This window comes from Oncorhynchus clarkii, chromosome 13, assembly GCF_045791955.1.
Source record: "Oncorhynchus clarkii lewisi isolate Uvic-CL-2024 chromosome 13, UVic_Ocla_1.0, whole genome shotgun sequence".
In the NCBI taxonomy this organism is placed as follows: Eukaryota; Metazoa; Chordata; class Actinopteri; order Salmoniformes; family Salmonidae; genus Oncorhynchus; species Oncorhynchus clarkii.
In genome coordinates, this window is record NC_092159.1 from 66,508,264 (window position 1) to 66,533,263 (window position 25,000).

The 25,000-nt window shown below is 41.1% G+C and overlaps 1 protein-coding gene across 1 annotated transcript in view; it reads left to right on the top strand.

Annotated features, from left to right (window-relative positions):
- The window catches only part of LOC139423634 (protein kinase C beta type-like), a 110,256-nt gene that overhangs the window by 51,613 nt on the left and 33,643 nt on the right, over positions 1 to 25,000 (top strand). The window contains exons 6-7 of the mRNA XM_071175220.1: positions 8,932 to 9,088; positions 10,368 to 10,502. Of these exons, the coding sequence (XP_071031321.1) occupies positions 8,932 to 9,088; positions 10,368 to 10,502 (292 nt within the window). The remainder of the gene's footprint in view (positions 1 to 8,931; positions 9,089 to 10,367; positions 10,503 to 25,000) is intronic.

Consider the following 25,000-nt stretch of genomic DNA (forward strand, 5'->3'; position numbering starts at 1 on the left):
AGATATTCTAGATAAAGACAGGGGCATATATTCTAGATAAAGATATTCTAGATAAAGACAGGGACAGATATTCTAGATAAAGATATTCTAGATAAAGACAGGGACAGATATTCTAGATAAAGACAGGGGCAGATATTCTAGATAAAGATATTCTAGATAAAGACTGGGGCAGATATTCTAGATAAAGATATTCTAGATAAAGACAGGGACAGATATTCTAGATAAAGACAGGGGCAGATATTCTAGATAAAGATATTCTAGATAAAGACAGGGGCAGATATTCTAGATAAAGATGTTCTAGATAAAGACGGGGACAGATATTCTAGATAAAGATATTCTAGATAAAGACAGGGGCAGATATTCTAGATAAAGATGTTCTAGATAAAGACGGGGACAGATATTCTAGATAAAGATATTCTAGATAAAGACGGGGACAGATATTCTAGATATAGACAGGGACAGATATTCTAGAAAAAGACAGCGATAGATATTCTAGATATAGACAGGGACAGATATTCTAGATAAAGATATTCTAGATAAAGATATTCTAGATAAAGATATTCTAGATAAAGATATTCTAGATAAAGATATTCTAGATAAAGATGTTCTAGATAAAGACAGGGACAGATATTCTAGATAAAGATATTCTAGATAAAGATATTCTAGATAAAGATATTCTAGATAAAGATATTCTAGATAAAGATATTCTAGATAAAGATGTTCTAGATAAAGACAGGGACAGATATTCTAGATAAAGATATTCTAGATAAAGACGGGGACAGATATTCTAGATAAAGATATTCTAGATAAAGACAGGTGCAGATATTCTAGATATAGACAGGGACAGATATTCTAGAAAAAGACAGCGATAGATATTCTAGATATAGACAGGGACAGATATTCTAGATAAAGACAGGGACAGATATTCTAGATAAAGACGGGGACAGATATTCTAGATAAAGATATTCTAGATAAAGACAGGGGCAGATATTCTAGATATAGACAAGGACAGATATTCTAGATAAAGACAGGGGCAGATATTCTAGATAAAGACAGGGACAGATATTCTAGATAAAGATGGGCAGATATTCTAGATAAAGATATTCTAGATAAAGATGTTCTAGATAAAGACAGGGACAGATATTCTAGATAAAGACAGGGACAGATATTCTAGATAAAGACAGGGACAGATATTCTAGATACAGATATTCTAGATAAAGATGTTCTAGATAAAGACAGGGACAGATATTCTAGATAAAGACAGGGACAGATATTCTAGATAGAGACGGGCAGATATTCTAGATAAAGATATTCTAGATAAAGACGGGCAGATATTCTAGATAAAGATATTCTAGATAAAGATATTCTATATAAAGACAGGGACAGATATTCTAGATAAAGACGGGCAGATATTCTAGATAAAGATATTCTAGATAAAGACGGGCAGATATTCTAGATAAAGATATTCTAGATAAAGATATTCTAGATAAAGACTGGGACAGATATTCTAGATAAAGATGGGCAGATATTCTAGATAAAGATATTCTAGATAAAGACGGGGACAGATATGCTACATAAAGATATTCTAGATAAAGACAGGGACAGATATTCTAGATAAAGACAGGGGCAGATATTCTAGATAAAGACAGGGACAGATATTCTAGATAAAGACAGGGACAGATATTCTAGATAAAAACGGGCAGATATTCTAGATAAAGATGTTCTAGATAAAGACAGGGACAGATATTCTAGATTAAGACAGGGACAGATATTCTAGATAAAGACAGGGACAGATATTCTAGATAAAGATATTCTAGATAAAGATGTTCTAGATAAAGACAGGGACAGATATTCTAGATAAAGACAGGGACAGATATTCTAGATAAAGACGGGTAGATATTCTAGATAAAGATATTCTAGATAAAGACGGGCAGATATTCTAGATAAAGATATTCTAGATAAAGATATTCTAGATAAAGACTGGGACAGATATTCTAGATAAAGACGGGGACAGATATTCTAAATAAATATATTCTAGATTAAGACAGGGGCAGATATTCTAGATATAGACAGGGACAGATATGCTAGATAAAGATATTCTAGATAAAGACAGGGACAGATATTCTAGATAAAGATATTCTAGATAAAGACAGGGACAGATATTCTAGATAAAGATATTCTAGATAAAGACAGGGACAGATATTCTAGATAAAGACAGGGACAGATATTCTAGATAAAGACAGGGACAGATATTCTAGATAAAGACAGGGACAGATATTCTAGATAAAGACAGGGACAGATGTTCTAGATAAAGACAGGGACAGATGTTCTAGATAAAGACAGGGACAGATATTCTAGATAAAGACAGGGACAGATGTTCTAGAAAAGACGGAGACAGATATTTCTATTGGACCAGACGGTCAGATGGAGATGAAGGCCTTGTTTCTATTGGACCAGACGGTCACATGGAGATGAAGGCCTTGTTTCTATTGGACCAGACAATCACATGGAGATGAAGGCCTTGTTTCTATTGGACCAGACCTTGTTTCTCATAATAACTGGAAGGATGGATGGTGAAGGTGTTTGAACAGGGAAGGAAGGATGGTGAATGTGTTTGAATAGTGAAGGAAGGATGGTAAAGGTGTTTGAACAGGGAAGGAAGGATGGTAAAGGTGTTTGAACAGGGAAGGAAGGAAGGAAGGCAGGAAGGCAGGATGGTGAAGGTGTTTCAATAGTGAAGGGAGGAAGGTGAAGGTGTTTGAACAGGGAAGGACGGAAGGATGGTGAAGGTGTTTGAATAGTGAAGGAAGATTCTTAAAGGTTTTTGAACAGGGAAGGAAGGATGGTAAAGGTGTTTGAATAGTGAAAGAAGGAAGGATTGTAAAGGTGTTTGAACAGGGAAGGAAGGAAGGATGGTGAAGGTGTTTGAATAGTGAAAGAAGGAAGGATTGTAAAGGTGTTTGAATAGTGAAATAAGGAAGGATGGTGAAGGTGTTTGAATAGTGAAGGAAGATTCTTAAAGGTTTTTGAACAGGGAAGGAAGGATGGTAAAGGTGTTTGAATAGTGAAAGAAGGAAGGATTGTAAAGGTGTTTGAACAGGGAAGGAAGGAAGGAAGGATTGAAGGAAGGAATGAAGGAAGGATGGTGAAGGTGTTTCAATAGTGAAGGAAGGAAGGTGAAGGTGTTTGAACAGGGAAGGAAGGAAGGAAGGAAGGAAGGAAGGAAGGAAGGAAGGAAGCAAGGAAGGAAGGAAGGAAGGAGGAAGGATGGATGGTCAAGGTGTTTGAACAGGGAAGGATGGAAGGATGGTGAAGGTGTTTGAACAGGGAAGGAAGGATGGTAAAGGTGTTTGAACAGGGAAGGAAGGAAGGATGGTGAAGGTGTTTGAACAGGGAAGGAAGGATGGTAAAGGTGTTTGAATGGTGAAGGAAGGAAGGAAGGATGGTAAAGGTGTTTCAACAGGGAAGGAAGGAAGGATGGTGAAGGTGTTTGAATAGGGAAGGAAGGAATGAAGGATGGTGAAAGTGTTTGAATAGTGAAGGAAGGAAGGATGGTAAAGGTGTTTGAACAGGGAAGGAAGGATGGTGAAGGTGTTTGAACAGGGAAGGAAGGAAGGATGGTAAAGGTGTTTGAACAGGGAAGGAAGGATGGTGAAGGTGTTTGAACAGGGAAGGAAGGATGGTGAAGGTGTTTGAACAGGGAAGGAAGGATGGTGAAGGTGTTTGAACAGGGAAGGAAGGATGGTAAAGGTGTTTGAACAGGGAAGGAAGGATGGTAAAGGTGTTTGAACAGGGAAGGACGGATGGTTAAGGTGTTTGAACAGGGAAGGAAGGATGGTAAAGGTGTTTGAACAGGGAAGGAAGGATGGTAAAGGTGTTTGAACAGGGAAGAAATGATGGTTAAGGTGTTTGAACAGGGAAGGAAGGATGGTAAAGGTGTTTGAATAGTGAAAGAAGGAAGGATGGTAAAGGTGTTTGAACAGGGAAGGAAGGATGGTGAAGGTGTTTGAACAGGGAAGGAAGGATGGTAAAGGTGTTTGAATAGTGAAAGAAGGAAGGATGGTAAAGGTGTTTGAACAGGGAAGGAAGGATGGTAAAGGTGTTTGAACAGGGAAGGATGGAAGGTAGATGTGTTGAGCAGGGCCCTAACCTGAGAATGCTGCTTTTGGATCAGATCATCAGACTGTGTAGTGTGTCTCCATCTAGTGGTCAAAATACAACACTGCAGGTCAGACTAAGATGTACTTCAAATCACATGTTATTGGTCACATACATATGGTTAGCAGATGTTAATGGTCACATGGTTAGCAGATGTTAATGCGAGTGTAGCGAAATTCTTGTGCTTCTAGTTCCGACAGTGCAGTAATAACCAACGAGTAATCTAACCTAATAATTTTACAACAATGACCTTATACACACAAGTGTAAAGGAATGAATAAGAATATGTACATAAAAAAATATATGAATGAGTGATGGTACAGAACGGCATAGGCAAAATGCAGTAGATGGTATAGAGTACAGTATATACATATGAGATGAGTAATGTAGGGTATGTGCACATTTAACAGTCTGATGGCCTTGAGATAGAAGCTGTTTTTCAGTCTCTCGGGTCCCTGCTTTGATGCACCTGTACTGACCTCGCCTTCTGAATGATAGCGGGGTGAACAGGCAGTGGCTCGGGTGGTTGTTGTCCTTGATGATCTTTATGGCCTTCCTGTGACATCGGGTGGTGTAGGTGTCCTGGAAGGCAGGCAGTGTGCGTTGGGCAGACTGCCTGTTGGGCAGACCTCACCACCCTGTGGAGAGCCTTGTGGTTGAGGGCGGTGCAGTTGCCATACCAGGCTGTGATACAGCTCGACAGGATGCTCCCAATTGTGCATCTGTAAAAGTTTGTGAGGGTTTTAGGTGCCAAGCCCAATTTCTTCAGTCTCCTGAGGTTGAAGAGGCGCTGTTGCGCCTTCTTCACCACACTGTCTGTCTGTGTGGGTGGACCATTTCAGCTTGTCAGTGATGTGTACGCCGAGGAACTTGAAGCTTTCCACCTTCTCCACTGCTATCCCGTCGATGTGGGGAGTGCTCCCTCTGCAGTTTTCTGAAGTCCAAAATCATCTCCTTTCATCTCCAGTATCTCAATACTTGCCAGTATCGTGGCAAGGAAACAAAACACAAAGTGGATTTAACTTCTTTATTAAGGAAAGCAGCCCTAATGTTGGAAACACATATTATTTGTTGAGTTTTGAGTTTGAAAGAAGAGCATTTCACTGTACTTGTGCATTTGACATTAAAACTTGAATCTAGAAATTACTGTTCTGTCCACATGGGGGCAGTGTTGTACCATCATCAGCTTGTTTTAACACAGTAGAACAAGTACAGATGCAGGAGCCGTATTTGAGCCAGTTTGCTACAGCAAGGAAAATATTCCTGCAGCAAAAGGAAATGGGAATTATTATGTGGATTGAATTTAATTTAGATATATTTTTTGTAGGTGGTTGATACAGGGGGGACAATCAAGTGTGAAATTCAGAAGCCTTTTTAATAAACCACGCAACTACATGTTTAAAATGTCCTCCAGATCTCCTGCAAACAGAGCGATCAAATGAAGATCTGACACCTGTAGTAACGCTGCCTGTTAGAATGTCCGCTAGTATAAATCTCTTTCTGTTGGATAAAGAACCGCGGTCATGTTCATTTGACACCTAAAACTGACAAAAAACACTGGACCCAAACTGGGATGGATTACCTGCACTTTTCCAATAACAAAGAGTTGTTTATGTTGCAAAAACATTTAGCTACGGTGTGCACTAATGAATACATCCCCAGTTGCCTTATGTAGGGAAAAGGGTGCCGTTTGGGACTCATTTTGATGTGGATGTCGATTTTGTGATAGATGGTCAAATGTAGCTACGCAGAAACATCTAGACCCATAATGCAGTGGCAGAGATGTAGATGGTCAGTTGTAGCTACGCAGAAACATCTAGACCCATAATGCAGTGGCAGAGATGTAGATGGTCAGTTGTAGCTACGCAGAAACATCTAGACCCATAATGCAGTGTGGTGATGTAGATGGTCAGTTGTAGAGAACACAGTAACATCTAGACCCATAATGCAGTGGCAGAGATGTAGATGGTCAAATGTAGCTACGCAGAAACATCTAGACCCATAATGCAGTGGCAGAGATGTAGATGGTCAGTTGTAGGTAACATCTAGACCCATAATGCAGTGTGGTGATGTAGATGGTCAGTTGTAGTAACATCTAGACCCATAATGCAGTGTGGTGATGTAGATGGTCAGTTGTAGGTAACACAGACACATCTAGACCCATAATGCAGTGTGGTGATGTAGATGGTCAGTTGTAGGTAACATCTAGACCCATAATGCAGTGTGGTGATGTAGATGGTCAGTTGTAGTAACACAGTAACATCTAGACCCATAATGCAGTGTGGTGATGTAGATGGTCAGTTGTAGGTAACACAGACACATCTAGACCCATAATGCAGTGTGGTGATGTAGATGGTCAGTTGTAGGTAACATCTAGACCCATAATGCAGTGTGGTGATGTAGATGGTCAGTTGTAGGTAACATCTAGACCCATAATGCAGTGTGGTTATGTAGATGGTCAGTTGTAGGTAACACAGACACATCTAGACCCATAATGCAGTGTGGTGATGTAGATGGTCAGTTGTAGGTAACACAGACACATCTAGTCCCATAATGCATCTGGTGCAAGGCATCTTCATGATTTTGGTCCAACACACACACACACACACACACACACACACACACATGATCAACATTCATTATTCACAAATAGCTGCTAATGCTAACATAAGTGTTTTCTCTCCCTCTGTGTGTGTGTGTGTGTGTCTCTATTTGTGTGTGTGTGTCTCTATTTGTGTGTGTGTATGTGTCTGTCTGCCTGTCTAACTGTCTGCCTGTCTGTCTGCCTGTCTGCCTGCCTGTCTGCCTGCCTGTCTGCCTGCCTGTCTGTCTGCCTGTCTGCCTGTCTGCCTGTCTGCCTGCCTGTCTGCCTGTCTGCCTGTCTGCCTGCCTGCCTGTCTGCCTGTCTGTCTGCCTGCCTGTCTGCCTGTCTGTCTGCCTGCCTGTCTGCCTGTCTGCCTGCCTGTCTGCCTGTCTGCCTGTCTGCCTGCCTGTCTGCCTGTCTGCCTGTCTGTCTGCCTGTCTGCCTGCCTGTCTGCCTGTCTGTCTGTCTGCCTGTCTGTCTGTCTGCCTGTCTGTCTGCCTGCCTGCCTGTCTGCCTGCCTGTCTGCCTGTCTGTCTGTCTGTCTGTCTGCCTGTCTGTCTGTCTGCCTGTCTGCCTGTCTGTCTGCCTGCCTGTCTGCCTGCCTGTCTGTCTGTCTGCCTGTCTGCCTGCCTGCCTGCCTGCCTGTCTGCCTGTCTGTCTGCCTGTCTGCCTGTCTGTCTGTCTGCCTGCCTGCCTGCCTGCCTGTCTGCCTGCCTGTCTGTCTGTCTGTCTGTCTGTCTGCCTGTCTGTCTGCCTGTCTGCCTGTCTGCCTGTCTGTCTGTCTGTCTGTCTGCCTGCCTGTCTGCCTGTCTGCCTGTCTGCCTGTCTGTCTGCCTGTCTGTCTGTCTGTCTGCCTGTCTGTCTGCCTGTCTGCCAAGTGTCTTCACAGACAGTCTGTTCCTTGTCTCCGTCTGTCATCCCAACATGTGTCAAGCTGACCACCATTGTCACCCTGTACCCAAGAGCTCCAAGGTAACCCCGTCTAAATGTCTACAGCCCCGTGTGTCTACCGTCCCGTAGCCCCTCACACCTGTCACCCTGTACCCAAGAGCTCCAAGGTAACCCTGTCTAAATGTCTACAGCCCCGTGTGTCTACCGTCCCGTAGCCCCTCACACCTGTCGCCATGAAGTGCTTTGAAAGGATAGTTTTGACACACCACATCACCAACCAAAATCATCCCAGAAACCCCTAGATCCACTCCAATTCGCATACCGCCCCCTAGCAGATCCACAGATGATGCAATCTCTATTGCACTCCACACTGCCCTTTCCCACCTGGACAAAAGGAACACCTATGTGAGAATGCTGTTCATTGACTACAGCTCTGCGTTCAACATCACAGTGGCCTCAAAGCTAATCACTAATCTAAAAACCCGGGAACTAAACACCTCCCTCTGCAACTGGATCCTGGACTTCCTGACGGGCCGCCCCCCGGGGCGAGTGAGTGTAGGCAACAACACATCTGCCATGCTTATCCTAAACCCAGGGGCCCCTCAGGGGTGCGTGCTCAGTCCCCTCCGGTACTCCCTGTTCACTCACGACTGCATGGCTAGACACTAGGTCAGATAAGAACAAATTCTTATTTATAATGACGGACTACTAAAGAGGCCTAGTTAAATAAGGTCCACACAAACCCAGACGGTCGTGAAGAGGGAACGGTAGCGCCTCTTCCCCCTCAGGAGGCTGAATGAATTTGGCACCGGGCCCTGAGTTCCTCAAAACGTTGCACCATTGAGCTCTCAGAACAACAGCTTCTACCTCCATAAGACTGATAAATAATCAATTAATGGTCAAATTAAATCAAACTAATTATATCTGTCACATGCTGGTCTGGTGAACCCTGACCTCCTTACATCAGGTCTGGTGAACCCTGACCTCCTTACATACGGTCTGGTGAACCCTGACGTCCTTACATAAGGTCTGGTGAACCCTGACCTCCTGACATCAGGTCTGGTGAACCCTGACCTCCTTACATCATGTCTGGTCAACCCTCCTGGCTGTGCAGGGTTTTGCTCCTAATACACCCGATTAAGCTAATCTCTCTAGTCCAGGAGGCTCCTAACCTATTGTCTCTCTCCCTCCTCTCCTCTCCTCTCCTCTCCTCTCCTCTCCTCTCCTCTCCTCTCCTCTCCTCTCCTCTCCTCTCCTCTGCTCTCCTCTGCTCTCCTCTGCTCTCCTCTCCTCTCCAGTCCATGAAGCCTGTAACCTGGTGCCCATGGATCCAAACGGTCTGTCTGACCCCTACGTGAAGCTCAAACTCATCCCCGACCCCAAGAGTGACACCAAGCAGAAGACCAAGACCATCAAGGGAAACCTCAACCCTACCTGGAACGAAACTTTCAAATTGTATGTTCAGTTGACACTACGTTTTACACTATCTTTGTTAAAGAGGGCCTCTGAATGTTACACTGTCTTTGTTAAAGAGGGTTCTGAATGTTACACTGTCTTTGTTAAAGAGGGTTCTGAATGTTACACTGTCTTTGTTAAAGAGGGTTCTGAATGTTACACTGTCTTTGTTAAAGAGGGCCTCTGAATGTTACACTGTCTTTGTTATAGAGGCTCTGAATGTTACACTGTCTTTGTTATAGAGGCTCTGAATGTTACACTGTCTTTGTTAAAGAGGGTTCTGAATGTTACACTGTCTTTGTTAAAGAGGCTTCTGAATGTTACACTGTCTTTGTTAAAGAGGGTTCTGAATGTTACACTGTCTTTGTTAAAGAGGGTTCTGAATGTTACACTGTCTTTGTTAAAGAGGGTTCTGAATGTTACACTGTCTTTGTTAAAGAGGGTTCTGAATGTTACACTGTCTTTGTTAAAGAGGGTTCTGAATGTTACACTGTCTTTGTTAAAGAGGGTTCTGAATGTTACACTGTCTTTGTTAAAGAGGCTTCTGAATGTTACACTGTCTTTGTTAAAGAGGGTTCTGAATGTTACTGTCTTTGTTAAAGAGGGTTCTGAATGTTACTGTCTTTGTTAAAGAGGCTTCTGAATGTTACACTGTCTTTGTTAAAGAGGGTTCTGAATGTTACACTGTCTTTGTTAAAGAGGGTCTGAATGTTACACTGTCTTTGTTAAAGAGGCCTTCTCCTTCTCCTTCTCCCACCCTCCCTCCCTCCCCTTCTCCTCACTACCCTTCTCCTTCTCCCACCCTCCCTCCCTCCCTCCCCTTCTCCTTTCCCCCCTCTCCTTCTCCCTCCCTCCCTCCCTCCCTCCCTCCCTCTCCTTCTTCCTCCCCCTACCCTTCTCCTCCTCTCATCCCTTCCCCTCCTCTCATCCCTTCCCCTCCCCACCTCCCTCCCCCTCTCCTCACTTGCCCTCCCCCTCTCCTCCCTCTCCTCTCTTCCCTTCCCCTCCCCATCTCCATCCCCCTCTCCTCCCTTCCCCTCCCTACCTCCCTCCCCCTCTCATCCCTCTCCTCCCTTCCCTTCCCCTCCCCACCTCCCTCCCCCTCCTCTTCCCCTCCCCACCTCCATCCCCCTCTCCTCCCTCTCCTCTCCTCTCCTCCCTTCCCCTCCTCTTCCCCTCCCCACCTCCCTGCCCCTCTCCTCCCCCCCCCCACTCTCCTCCCTCTCCTCTCCTCCCTTCCCCTCCCCACCTCCCTCCCTCTCTCCTCCCTGGTCTATAGTCCCCTGAAGGATTCTGATAAGGACCGTCGTCTGTCGGTGGAGATCTGGGACTGGGATATGACCAGCAGGAACGACTTCATGGGAGCGCTGTCCTTCGGCATCTCAGAACTCCAGAAACAAGGAGTGGACGGATGGTGAGATGGAGAGGAGGGGTAGAAGGAGGGAGGGGGGAGGGGTAGAAGGAGGGGTAGAGGGAGGGGTAGAGGAGGAAGAGAGGAGAGAGGTAAGGATGTAGGGAGGAGGAGGAAGAGAGGAGAGAGGTAAGGATGTAGGGAGGAGGAGGAAGAGAGGAGAGAGGTAAGGATGTAGGGAGGAGGAGGAGGAAGAGAGGAGAGAGGTAAGGATGTAGGGAGGAGGAGGGGAGAGGTAAGGATGTAGGGAGGAGGAGGAAGAGAGGAGAGAGGAGAGAGGTAAGGATGTAGGGAGGAGGAGGGAGAGAGGTAAGGATGTAGGGAGGAGGAGGAGGAAGAGAGGAGAGAGGTAAGGATGTAGGGAGGAGGAGGAAGAGAGGAGAGAGGTAAGGATGTAGGGAGGAGGAGGAGGAAGAGAGGAGAGAGGTAAGGATGTAAGGAGGAGGAGGAGAGAGGTAAGGATGTAGGGAGTAGGAGGAGGAGGAGGAGGAAGGTCCTATCTTTCACTCTCTCTCTCTCTCTCTCTCTCTCTCTGTCTCTCAATTCAATTCAATTCAAGGGCTTTATTGGCATGGGAAACATGTGTTAACATTGCCAAAGCAAGTGAGGTAGATAATATATAAAGTGTCTCTCTCTCTCTCTCTCTGTCTCTCAATTCAATTCAATTCAAGGGCTTTATTGGCATGGGAAACATGTGTTAACATTGCCAAAGCAAGTGAGGTAGATAATATATAAAGTGAATATATAAAGTGAAAAACAACAAAAATTAACAGTAAACATTACACATACAGAGGTTTCAAAACAGTAAAGACATTACAAATGTCATATTATATATATATACTGTGTTTGAACAATGTCTCTCTCTCTCTCTCTCTCTCTCTCTCTCTCTCTCTCTCTCTCTCTCTCTCTCTCTCTCTCTCTGTCTGTCTCTGTCTCACCCTCTCTCACTCTCTATTTTCGCTGACACAACCATGTGGAGAGTTTTTAATGAGATGCCAGCGTTTGAGGTGGAGCTGGAGAAAATGCCATTAAATATCAGATTGTGTATGTTCCTACTCCCATCTGTGCTGCGGTACAAAGCCCTCTGCCTTCTGGCAGTGGGAAGACTCACCGGGACACAACAACACAAAACCACAAGAGAGAGAGACAACAAGTTAATAACAGGAAGAGGGGGAAATAGATGAGTAAATGAGAAGAAGAGGGGTCTCTGCATCAGTATGGTGTAGTGTTAGCTCTGCTGTTACCTGTTCAACCCTGTAGTCGAGTTAGTCTGGTACTGTAGTCTAGTTAATCTAGTACTGTAGTCTAGTACTGTAGTCTAGTTAGTCTGGTACTGTAGTCTAGTACTGTAGTCTAGTTAGTCTGGTACTGTAGTCTGGTACTGTAGTCTAGTTAGTCTAGTACTGTAGTCTAGTTAGTCTGGTACTGTAGTCTAGTTAGTCTAGTACTGTAGTCTGGTTAGTCTGGTACTGTAGTCTAGTTAGTCTAGTACTGTAGTCTAGTACTGTAGTCTAGTTAGTCTGGTACTGTAGTCTAGTACTGTAGTCTAGTTAGTCTGGTACTGTAGTCTGGTACTGTAGTCTAGTTAGTCTAGTACTGTAGTCTAGTTAGTCTGGTACTGTAGTCTAGTACTGTAGTCTAGTTAGTCTGGTACTGTAGTCTGGTACTGTAGTCTAGTGAGTCTGGTACTGTAGTCGAGTTAGTCTGGTACTGTAGTCTAGTTAGTCTAGTACTGTAGTCTAGTTAGTCTAGTACTGTAGTCTAGTTAGTCTAGTACTGTAGTCGAGTACTGTAGTCTGGTACTGTAGTCTAGTACTGTAGTCTAGTACTGTAGTCTGGTACTGTAGTCTAGTACTGTAGTCTAGTTAGTCTGGTACTGTAGTCTAGTACTGTAGTCTAGTACTGTAGTCTGGTACTGTAGTCTAGTACTGTAGTCTAGTACTGTAGTCTAGTTAGTGTAGTACTGTAGTCTAGTTAGTCTAGTACTGTAGTCTAGTACTGTAGTCTAGTTAGTCTAGTACTGTTAGTCTGGTACTGTAGTCTAGTACTGTAGTCTAGTACTGTAGTCTAGTACTGTAGTCTAGTTAGTCTAGTACTGTATTCTAGTTAGTCTGGTACTGTAGTCTAGTTAGTCTGGTACTGTAGTCTAGTTAGTCTAGTACTGTAGTCTATTTAGTCTAGTACTGTAGTCTAGTACTGTAGTCTAGTACTGTAGTCTAGTACTGTAGTCTAGTACTGTAGTCTAGTTAGTCTGGTACTGTAGTCTAGTTAGTCTGGTACTGTAGTCTAGTTAGTCTGGTACTGTAGTCTAGTACTGTAGTCTAGTTAGTCTAGTACTGTTAGTCTGGTACTGTAGTCTAGTACTGTAGTCTAGTTAGTCTGGTACAGTAGTCTAGTTAGTCTAGTACTGTAGTCTAGTTAGTCTAGTATTGTAGTCTAGTTAGTGTAGTACTGTAGTCTAGTTAGTCTAGTACTGCAGTCTAGTTAGTCTAGTACTGTAGTCTAGTTAGTCCAGTACTGTAGTCTAGTTAGTCTAGTACTGTAGTCTGGTACTGTAGTCTAGTTAGTCTAGTACTGTAGTCTAGTAAGTCTGGTACTGTAGTCTAGTTAGTCTAGTACTGTAGTCTAGTTAGTGTAGTACTGTAGTCTAGTTAGTCTAGTACTGTTGTCTAGTTAGTCTGGTTCTGTAATCTATTTAGTCTAGTTAGTCCAGTACTGTAGTCTAGTTAGTCTGGTACTGTAGTCTAGTACTGTAGTCTAGTACTGTAGTCTAGTTAGTCTGGTACTGTAGTCCAGTTAGTCTAGTACTGTAGTCCAGTTAGTCTAGTACTGTAGTCTAGTTAGTCTAGTACTGTAGTGTAGTTAGTCTAGTACTGTAGTCTAGTTAGTCTGGTACTGTAGTCTAGTACTGTAGTCTAGTACTGTAGTCTAGTACTGTAGTCTAGTTAGTCTGGTACTGTAGTCTAGTACTGTAGTCTAGTTAGTCTAGTACTGTAGGGTAGTACTGTAGTCTAGTACTGTAGTCTAGTTAGTCTAGTACTGTAGTGTAGTTAGTCTAGTACTGTAGTCTAGTTAGTCTGGTACTGTAGTCTAGTACTGTAGTCTAGTTAGTCTAGTACTGTAGTCTAGTACTGTAGTCTAGTACTGTAGTCTAGTTAGTCTGGTACTATTTCTAGTACTGTAGTCTAGTTAGTCTGGTACTGTAGTCTAGTACTGTAGTCTAGTTAGTCTAGTACTGTAGTCTAGTACTGTAGTCTAGTACTGTAGTCTAGTTAGTCTGGTACTGTAGTCTAGTTAGTCTGGTACTGTAGTTTATTTAGTCTGGTACTGTAGTCTAGTTAGTCTAGTACTGTAGTCTAGTTAGTCCAGTACTGTAGTCTAGTTAGTCTAGTACTGTAGTCTGGTACTGTAGTCTAGTTAGTCTAGTACTGTAGTCTAGTTAGTCTGGTACTGTAGTCTAGTTCGTCTAGTACTGTAGTCTAGTTAGTCTAGTACTGTAGTCTAGTACTGTAGTGTAGTTAGTCTAGTACTGTTAGTCTGGTACTGTAGTCTAGTACTGTAGTCTAGTACTGTAGTCTAGTTAGTCTAGTACTGTAGTCTAGTTAGTCTGGTACTGTAGTCTAGTTAGTCTAGTACTGTAGTCTAGTTAGTCTAGTACTGTAGTCTAGTACTGTAGTCTAGTACTGTAGTCTAGTACTGTAGTCTAGTTAGTCTGGTACTGTAGTCTAGTACTGTAGTCTAGTTAGTCTAGTACTGTAGTCTAGTTAGTCTGGTACTGTAGTCTAGTTAGTCTGGTACTGTAGTCTAGTACTGTAGTCTAGTTAGTCTAGTACTGTTAGTCTGGTACTGTAGTCTAGTACTGTAGTCTAGTTAGTCTAGTACTGTAGTCTAGTTAGTCTAGTACTGTAGTCTAGTTAGTGTAGTAATGTAGTCTAGTTAGTCTAGTACTGCAGTCTAGTTAGTCTAGTACTGTAGTCTAGTTAGTCCAGTACTGTAGTCTAGTTAGTCTAGTACTGTAGTCTAGTTAGTCTGGTACTGTAGTCTAGTTAGTGTAGTACTGTAGTCTAGTTAGTATAGTACTGTAGTCTAGTTAGTATAGTACTGTAGTCTAGTTAGTCTAGTACTGTAGTCTAGTTAGTCTGGTACTGTAGTCTGGTTCTGTAGTCTAGTTAGTCTAGTACTGTAGTCTAGTTAGTCTAGTACTGTAGTCTAGTTAGTGTAGTAATGTAGTCTAGTTAGTCTAGTACTGCAGTCTAGTTAGTCTAGTACTGTAGTCTAGTTAGTCCAGTACTGTAGTCTAGTTAGTCTAGTACTGTAGTCTAGTTAGTCTGGTACTGTAGTCTAGTTAGTCTAATACTGTAGTCTAGTTAGTGTTGTACTGTAGTCTAGTTAGTATAGTACTGTAGTCTAGTTAGTATAGTACTGTAGTCTAGTTAGTCTAGTACTGTAGTCTAGTTAGTCTGGTACTGTAGTCTGGTTCTGTAGTCTAGTTAGTCTAGTACTGTAGTCTAGTTAGTATAGTACTGTAGTCTAGTTAGTCTAGTACTGTAGTCTAGCACTGTAGTCTAGTTAGTCTGGTACTGTAGTCTAGTACTGTAGTCTAGTTAGTATAGTACTGTAGTCTGGTACTGTAGTCTAGTACTGTAGTTTAGTTAGTCTAGTACTGTAGTCTAGGTAGTCTAGTACTGTAGTCTAGTACTGTAGTCTAGTACTATAGTCTAGTACTGTAGTCTAGTTAGTCTAGTACTATAGTCTAGTTAGTATAGTACTGTAGTCTGGTGCTGTAGTCTTGTACTGTAGTCTAGTTAGTCTGGTACTGTAGTCTAGTTAGTCTAGTACTGTAGTCTAGTTAGTATAGTACTGTAGTCTGGTGCTGTAGTCTAGTACTGTAGTCTAGTTAGTCTGGTACTGTAGTCTAGTTAGTCGAGTACTGTAGTCTGGTGCTGTAGTCTAGTACTGTAGTCTAGTTAGTCTGGTACTGTAGTATTGTACTGTAGTCTAGTACTGTAGTCTAGCACTTTAGTCTAGTTAGTCTAGTACTCTAGTCTAGCACTGTAGTCTAGTTAGTCTGGTATTGTAGTCTAGTTAGTCTAGTACTGTAGTCTAGTTAGTCTGGTATTGTAGTCTAGTTAGTCTAGTACTGTAGTCTAGTTAGTCTGGTACTGTAGTCTAGTTAGTCTGGTACTGTAGTCTAGTTTGTCTAGTACTGCAGTCTAGTTAGTCTAGTACTGTAGTCTCGTACTGTAGTCTAGTTAGTCTACTACTGTAGTCTAGTGAGTCTGGTACTGTAGTCTAGTACTGTAGTCTAGTTAGTCTAGTACTGTAGTCTAGTACTGTAGTCTAGTACTGTAGTCTAGTTAGTCTGGTACTGTAGTCTAGTACTGTAGTCTAGTTAGTCTGGTACTGTAGTCTAGTGAGTCTAGTACTGTAGTCTAGTACTGTACTGTTGTACTGTAGTCTAGTTAGTCTAGTACTGTAGTCTAGTACTGTAGTCTAGTAAGTCTAGTACTGTAGTCTAGTTATTCTAGTACTGTAGTCTAGTACTGTAGTCTAGTACTGTAGTCTAGTACTGTAGTCTAGTTAGTCTTGTACTGTAGTCTAGTTAGTATAGTACTGTAGTCTAGTTAGTCTAGTACTGTAGTCTAGTTAGTCTAGTACGGTAGTCTAGTACTGTAGTCTAGTTAGTCTAGTACTGTAGTCTGGTACTGTAGTCTAGTACTGTAGTCTAGTACTGTTGTCTAGTTAGTCTAGTACTGTAGTCTAGTACTGTAGTCTAGTTAGTCTAGTACTGTAGTCTGGTACTGTAGTCTAGTACTGTAGTCTAGTACTGTAGTCTAGTTAGTCTAGTACTGTAGTCTAGTACTGTAGTCTGGTACTGTAGTCTAGTACTGTAGTATAGTACTGTAGTATGGTACTGTAGTCTAGTACTGTAGTCTAGTTAGTCTAGTACTGTAGTCTAGTACTGTAGTCTAGTACTGTAGTCTAGTTAGTCTGGTACTGTAGTCTAGTTAGTCTGGTACTGTAGTCTAGTTAGTCTAGTACTGTAGTCTAGTTAGTCCAGTACTGTAGTCTAGTTAGTCTAGTACTGTAGTCTGGTACTGTAGTCTAGTTAGTCTAGTACTGTAGTCTAGTTAGTCTGGTACTGTAGTCTAGTTAGTCTAGTACTGTAGTCTAGTTAGTGTAGTACTGTAGTCTAGTTAGTCTAGTACTGTAGTCTAGTACTGTAGTCTAATTAGTCTAGTACTGTTAGTCTGGTACTGTAGTCTAGTACTGTAGTCTAGTACTGTAGTCTAGTACTGTAGTCTAGTTAGTCTAGTACTGTAGTCTAGTTAGTCTGGTACTGTAGTCTAGTTAGTCTGGTACTGTAGTCTAGTTAGTCTAGTACTGTAGTCTAGTTAGTCTAGTACTGTAGTCTAGTACTGTAGTCTAGTACTGTAGTCTAGTTAGTCTGGTACTGTAGTCTAGTACTGTAGTCTAGTTAGTCTAGTACTGTAGTCTAGTTAGTCTGGTACTGTAGTCTAGTTAGTCTGGTACTGTAGTCTAGTACTGTAGTCTAGTTAGTCTAGTACTGTTAGTCTGGTACTGTAGTCTAGTACTGTAGTCTAGTTAGTCTGGTACAGTAGTCTAGTTAGTCTAGTACTGTAGTCTAGTTAGTCTAGTATTGTAGTCTAGTTAGTGTAGTACTGTAGTCTAGTTAGTCTAGTACTGCAGTCTAGTTAGTCTAGTACTGTAGTCTAGTTAGTCCAGTACTGTAGTCTAGTTAGTCTAGTACTGTAGTCTGGTACTGTAGTCTAGTTAGTCTAGTACTGTAGTCTAGTAAGTCTGGTACTGTAGTCTAGTTAGTCTAGTACTGTAGTCTAGTTAGTGTAGTACTGTAGTCTAGTTAGTCTAGTACTGTTGTCTAGTTAGTCTGGTTCTGTAATCTATTTAGTCTAGTTAGTCCAGTACTGTAGTCTAGTTAGTCTGGTACTGTAGTCCAGTTAGTCTAGTACTGTAGTCCAGTTAGTCTAGTACTGTAGTCTAGTTAGTCTAGTACTGTAGTGTAGTTAGTCTAGTACTGTAGTCTAGTTAGTCTGGTACTGTAGTCTAGTACTGTAGTCTAGTACTGTAGTCTAGTACTGTAGTCTAGTTACTCTGGTACTGTAGTCTAGTACTGTAGTCTAGTTAGTCTAGTACTGTAGGGTAGTACTGTAGTCTAGTACTGTAGTCTAGTTAGTCTAGTACTGTAGTGTAGTTAGTCTAGTACTGTAGTCTAGTTAGTCTGGTACTGTAGTCTAGTACTGTAGTCTAGTTAGTCTAGTACTGTAGTCTAGTACTGTAGTCTAGTACTGTAGTCTAGTTAGTCTGGTACTGTTTTCTAGTACTGTAGTCTAGTTAGTCTGGTACTGTATTCTAGTACTGTAGTCTAGTTAGTCTAGTACTGTAGTCTAGTACTGTAGTCTAGTACTGTAGTCTAGTTAGTCTGGTACTGTAGTCTAGTTAGTCTGGTACTGTAGTTTATTTAGTCTGGTACTGTAGTCTAGTTAGTCTAGTACTGTAGTCTAGTTAGTCCAGTACTGTAGTCTAGTTAGTCTAGTACTGTAGTCTGGTACTGTAGTCTAGTTAGTCTAGTACTGTAGTCTAGTTAGTCTGGTACTGTAGTCTAGTTCGTCTAGTACTGTAGTCTAGTTAGTCTAGTACTGTAGTCTAGTACTGTAGTCTAGTTAGTCTAGTACTGTTAGTCTGGTACTGTAGTCTAGTACTGTAGTCTAGTACTGTAGTCTAGTTAGTCTAGTACTGTAGTCTAGTTAGTCTGGTACTGTAGTCTAGTTAGTCTAGTACTGTAGTCTAGTTAGTCTAGTACTGTAGTCTAGTACTGTAGTCTAGTACTGTAGTCTAGTACTGTAGTCTAGTTAGTCTGGTACTGTAGTCTAGTACTGTAGTCTAGTTAGTCTAGTACTGTAGTCTAGTTAGTCTGGTACTGTAGTCTAGTTAGTCTGGTACTGTAGTCTAGTACTGTAGTCTAGTTAGTCTAGTACTGTAGTCTAGTTAGTCTAGTACTGTAGTCTAGTTAGTGTAGTAATGTAGTCTAGTTAGTCTAGTACTGCAGTCTAGTTAGTCTAGTACTGTAGTCTAGTTAGTCCAGTACTGTAGTCTAGTTAGTCTAGTACTGTAGTCTAGTTAGTCTGGTACTGTAGTCTAGTTAGTGTAGTACTGTAGTCTAGTTAGTATTGTACTGTAGTCTAGTTAGTATAGTACTGTAGTCTAGTTAGTCTAGTACTGTAGTCTAGTTAGTCTGGTACTGTAGTCTGGTTCTGTAGTCTAGTTAGTCTAGTACTGTAGTCTAGTTAGTCTAGTACTGTAGTCTAGTTAGTGTAGTAATGTAGTCTAGTTAGTCTAGTACTGCAGTCTAGTTAGTCTAGTTAGTCCAGTACTGTAGTCTAGTTAGTCTAGTACTGTAGTCTAGTTAGTCTGGTACTGTAGTCTAGTTAGTCTAATACTGTAGTCTAGTTAGTGTAGTACTGTAGTCTAGTTAGTATAGTAATGTAGTCTAGTTAGTATAGTACTGTAGTCTAGTTAGTCTAGTACTGTAGTCTAGTTAGTCTGGTACTGTAGTCTGGTTCTGTAGTCTAGTTAGTCTAGTACTGTAGTCTAGTTAGTATAGTACTGTAGTCTAGTTAGTCTAGTACTGTAGTCTAGCGCTGTAGTCTAGTTAGTCTGGTACTGTAGTCTAGTACTGTAGTCTAGTTAGTATAGTACTGTAGTCTGGTACTGTAGTCTAGTACTGTAGTTTAGTTAGTCTAGTACTGTAGTCTAGTTAGTCTAGTACTGTAGTCTAGTACTGTAGTCTAGTACTGTAGTCTAGTACTGTAGTCTAGTTAGTCTAGTACTATAGTCTAGTTAGTATAGTACTGTAGTCTGGTGCTGTAGTCTTGTACTGTAGTCTAGTTAGTCTGGTACTGTAGTCTAGTTAGTCGAGTACTGTAGTCTGGTGCTGTAGTCTAGTACTGTAGTCTAGTTAGTCTGGTACTGTAGTATTGTACTGTAGTCTAGTACTGTAGTCTAGCACTTTAGTCTAGTTAGTCTAGTACTCTAGTCTAGCACTGTAGTCTAGTTAGTCTGGTACTGTAGTCTAGTTAGTCTAGTACTGTAGTCTAGTTAGTATAGTACTGTAGTCTGGTGCTGTAGTCTAGTACTGTAGTCTAGTTAGTCTGGTACTGTAGTCTAGTTAGTCGAGTACTGTAGTCTGGTGCTGTAGTCTAGTACTGTAGTCTAGTTAGTCTGGTACTGTAGTATTGTACTGTAGTCTAGTACTGTAGTCTAGCACTTTAGTCTAGTTAGTCTAGTACTCTAGTCTAGCACTGTAGTCTAGTTAGTCTGGTATTGTAGTCTAGTTAGTCTAGTACTGTAGTCTAGTTAGTCTGGTATTGTAGTCTAGTTAGTCTAGTACTGTAGTCTAGTTAGTCTGGTACTGTAGTCTAGTTAGTCTGGTACTGTAGTCTAGTTTGTCTAGTACTGCAGTCTAGTTAGTCTAGTACTGTAGTCTCGTACTGTAGTCTAGTTAGTCTACTACTGTAGTCTAGTGAGTCTGGTACTGTAGTCTAGTACTGTAGTCTAGTTAGTCTAGTACTGTAGTCTAGTACTGTAGTCTAGTACTGTAGTCTAGTTAGTCTGGTACTGTAGTCTAGTACTGTAGTCTAGTTAGTCTGGTACTGTAGTCTAGTGAGTCTAGTACTGTAGTCTAGTACTGTAGTGTAGTACTGTAGTCTAGTTAGTCTAGTACTGTAGTCTAGTACTGTAGTCTAGTTAGTCTAGTACTGTAGTCTAGTTATTCTAGTACTGTAGTCTAGTACTGTAGTCTAGTACTGTAGTCTAGTACTGTAGTCTAGTACTGTAGTCTAGTTAGTCTTGTACTGTAGTCTAGTTAGTATAGTACTGTAGTCTAGTTAGTCTAGTACTGTAGTCTAGTTAGTCTAGTACGGTAGTCTAGTACTGTAGTCTAGTTAGTCTAGTACTGTAGTCTGGTACTGTAGTCTAGTACTGTAGTCTAGTACTGTTGTCTAGTTAGTCTAGTACTGTAGTCTAGTACTGTAGTCTAGTTAGTCTAGTACTGTAGTCTGGTACTGTAGTCTAGTACTGTAGTCTAGTACTGTAGTCTAGTTAGTCTAGTACTGTAGTCTAGTACTGTAGTCTGGTACTGTAGTCTAGTACTGTAGTCTGGTACTGTAGTCTAGTACTGTAGTCTAGTTAGTCTAGTACTGTAGTCTAGTACTGTAGTCTAGTACTGTAGTCTAGTTAGTCTGGTACTGTAGTCTAGTTAGTCTGGTACTGTAGTCTAGTTAGTCTAGTACTGTAGTCTAGTTAGTCCAGTACTGTAGTCTAGTTAGTCTAGTACTGTAGTCTGGTACTGTAGTCTAGTTAGTCTAGTACTGTAGTCTAGTTAGTCTGGTACTGTAGTCTAGTTAGTCTAGTACTGTAGTCTAGTTAGTGTAGTACTGTAGTCTAGTTAGTCTAGTACTGTAGTCTAGTACTGTAGTCTAATTAGTCTAGTACTGTTAGTCTGGTACTGTAGTCTAGTACTGTAGTCTAGTACTGTAGTCTAGTACTGTAGTCTAGTTAGTCTAGTACTGTAGTCTAGTTAGTCTGGTACTGTAGTCTAGTTAGTCTGGTACTGTAGTCTAGTTAGTCTAGTACTGTAGTCTAGTTAGTCTAGTACTGTAGTCTAGTACTGTAGTCTAGTACTGTAGTCTAGTTAGTCTGGTACTGTAGTCTAGTACTGTAGTCTAGTTAGTCTAGTACTGTAGTCTAGTTAGTCTGGTACTGTAGTCTAGTTAGTCTGGTACTGTAGTCTAGTACTGTAGTCTAGTTAGTCTAGTACTGTTAGTCTGGTACTGTAGTCTAGTACTGTAGTCTAGTTAGTCTGGTACAGTAGTCTAGTTAGTCTAGTACTGTAGTCTAGTTAGTCTAGTATTGTAGTCTAGTTAGTGTAGTACTGTAGTCTAGTTAGTCTAGTACTGCAGTCTAGTTAGTCTAGTACTGTAGTCTAGTTAGTCCAGTACTGTAGTCTAGTTAGTCTAGTACTGTAGTCTGGTACTGTAGTCTAGTTAGTCTAGTACTGTAGTCTAGTAAGTCTGGTACTGTAGTCTAGTTAGTCTAGTACTGTAGTCTAGTTAGTGTAGTACTGTAGTCTAGTTAGTCTAGTACTGTTGTCTAGTTAGTCTGGTTCTGTAATCTATTTAGTCTAGTTAGTCCAGTACTGTAGTCTAGTTAGTCTGGTACTGTAGTCCAGTTAGTCTAGTACTGTAGTACAGTTAGTCTAGTACTGTAGTCTAGTTAGTCTAGTACTGTAGTGTAGTTAGTCTAGTACTGTAGTCTAGTTAGTCTGGTACTGTAGTCTAGTACTGTAGTCTAGTACTGTAGTCTAGTACTGTAGTCTAGTTACTCTGGTACTGTAGTGTAGTACTGTAGTCTAGTTAGTCTAGTACTGTAGGGTAGTACTGTAGTCTAGTACTGTAGTCTAGTTAGTCTAGTACTGTAGTGTAGTTAGTCTAGTACTGTAGTCTAGTTAGTCTGGTACTGTAGTCTAGTACTGTAGTCTAGTTAGTCTAGTACTGTAGTCTAGTACTGTAGTCTAGTACTGTAGTCTAGTTAGTCTGGTACTGTTTTCTAGTACTGTAGTCTAGTTAGTCTGGTACTGTATTCTAGTACTGTAGTCTAGTTAGTCTAGTACTGTAGTCTAGTACTGTAGTCTAGTACTGTAGTCTAGTTAGTCTGGTACTGTAGTCTAGTTAGTCTGGTACTGTAGTTTATTTAGTCTGGTACTGTAGTCTAGTTAGTCTAGTACTGTAGTCTAGTTAGTCCAGTACTGTAGTCTAGTTAGTCTAGTACTGTAGTCTGGTACTGTAGTCTAGTTAGTCTAGTACTGTAGTCTAGTTAGTCTGGTACTGTAGTCTAGTTAGTCTAGTACTGTAGTCTAGTTAGTCTAGTACTGTAGTCTAGTACTGTAGTCTAGTTAGTCTAGTACTGTTAGTCTGGTACTGTAGTCTAGTACTGTAGTCTAGTACTGTAGTCTAGTACTGTAGTCTAGTTAGTCTAGTACTGTAGTCTAGTTAATTTGGTACTGTAGTCTATCTAGTCTGGTACTGTAGTCTAGTTAGTCTAGTACTGTAGTCTAGTTAGTCTAGTACTGTAGTCTAGTTAGTCTAGTACTGTAGTCTAGTACTGTAGTCTAGTTAGTCTGGTACTGTAGTCTAGTACTGTAGTCTAGTTAGTCTAGTACTGTAGTCTAGTTAGTCTGGTACTGTAGTCTAGTTAGTCTGGTACTGTAGTCTAGTACTGTAGTCTAGTTAGTCTAGTACTGTTAGTCTGGTACTGTAGTCTAGTACTGTAGTCTAGTTAGTCTGGTACAGTAGTCTAGTTAGTATAGTACTGTAGTCTAGTTAGTCTAGTACTGTAGTCTAGTTAGTGTAGTAATGTAGTCTAGTTGGTCTAGTACTGCAGTCTAGTTAGTCTAGTACTGTAGTCTAGTTAGTCCAGTACTGTAGTCTAGTTAGTCTAGTACTGTAGTCTAGTTAGTCTGGTACTGTAGTCTAGTTAGTCTAATATTGTAGTCTAGTTAGTATAGTACTGTAGTCTAGTTAGTATAGTACTGTAGTCTAGTTAGTCTAGTACTGTAGTCTAGTTAGTCTGGTACTGTAGTCTGGTTCTGTAGTGTAGTTAGTCTAGTACTGTAGTCTAGTTAGTCTGGTACTGTAGTCTAGTACTGTAGTCTAGTACTGTAGTCTAGTACTGTAGTCTAGTTACTCTGGTACTGTAGTGTAGTACTGTAGTCTAGTTAGTCTAGTACTGTAGGGTAGTACTGTAGTCTAGTACTGTAGTCTAGTTAGTCTAGTACTGTAGTGTAGTTAGTCTAGTACTGTAGTCTAGTTAGTCTGGTACTGTAGTCTAGTACTGTAGTCTAGTTAGTCTAGTACTGTAGTCTAGTACTGTAGTCTAGTACTGTAGTCTAGTTAGTCTGGTACTGTTTTCTAGTACTGTAGTCTAGTTAGTCTGGTACTGTATTCTAGTACTGTAGTCTAGTTAGTCTAGTACTGTAGTCTAGTACTGTAGTCTAGTACTGTAGTCTAGTTAGTCTGGTACTGTAGTCTAGTTAGTCTGGTACTGTAGTTTATTTAGTCTGGTACTGTAGTCTAGTTAGTCTAGTACTGTAGTCTAGTTAGTCCAGTACTGTAGTCTAGTTAGTCTAGTACTGTAGTCTGGTACTGTAGTCTAGTTAGTCTAGTACTGTAGTCTAGTTAGTCTGGTACTGTAGTCTAGTTAGTCTAGTACTGTAGTCTAGTTAGTCTAGTACTGTAGTCTAGTACTGTAGTCTAGTTAGTCTAGTACTGTTAGTCTAGTACTGTAGTCTAGTACTGTAGTCTAGTACTGTAGTCTAGTTAGTCTAGTACTGTAGTCTAGTTAGTTTGGTACTGTAGTCTAGTTAGTCTGGTACTGTAGTCTAGTTAGTCTAGTACTGTAGTCTAGTTAGTCTAGTACTGTAGTCTAGTTAGTCTAGTACTGTAGTCTAGTACTGTAGTCTAGTTAGTCTGGTACTGTAGTCTAGTACTGTAGTCTAGTTAGTCTAGTACTGTAGTCTAGTTAGTCTGGTACTGTAGTCTAGTTAGTCTGGTACTGTAGTCTAGTACTGTAGTCTAGTTAGTCTAGTACTGTTAGTCTGGTACTGTAGTCTAGTACTGTAGTCTAGTTAGTCTGGTACAGTAGTCTAGTTAGTATAGTACTGTAGTCTAGTTAGTCTAGTACTGTAGTCTAGTTAGTGTAGTAATGTAGTCTAGTTGGTCTAGTACTGCAGTCTAGTTAGTCTAGTACTGTAGTCTAGTTAGTCCAGTACTGTAGTCTAGTTAGTCTAGTACTGTAGTCTAGTTAGTCTGGTACTGTAGTCTAGTTAGTCTAATATTGTAGTCTAGTTAGTATAGTACTGTAGTCTAGTTAGTATAGTACTGTAGTCTAGTTAGTCTAGTACTGTAGTCTAGTTAGTCTGGTACTGTAGTCTGGTTCTGTAGTCTAGTTAGTCTAGTACTGTAGTCTAGTTAGTCTAGTACTGTAGTCTAGCACTGTAGTCTAGTTAGTCTGGTACTGTAGTCTAGTACTGTAGTCTAGTTAGTATAGTACTGTAGTCTGGTACTGTAGTCTAGTACTGTAGTTTAGTTAGTCTAGTACTGTAGTCTAGTTAGTCTAGTACTGTAGTCTAGTACTGTAGTCTAGTACTGTAGTCTAGTTAGTCTAGTACTATAGTCTAGTTAGTATAGTACTGTAGTCTGGTGCTGTAGTATTGTACTGTAGTCTAGTTAGTCTGGTACTGTAGTCTAGTTAGTCTAGTACTGTAGTCTAGTTAGTATAGTACTGTAGTCTGGTGCTGTAGTCTAGTACTGTAGTCTAGTTAGTCTGGTACTGTAGTCTAGTTAGTCGAGTACTGTAGTCTGGTGCTGTAGTCTAGTACTGTAGTCTAGTTAGTCTGGTACTGT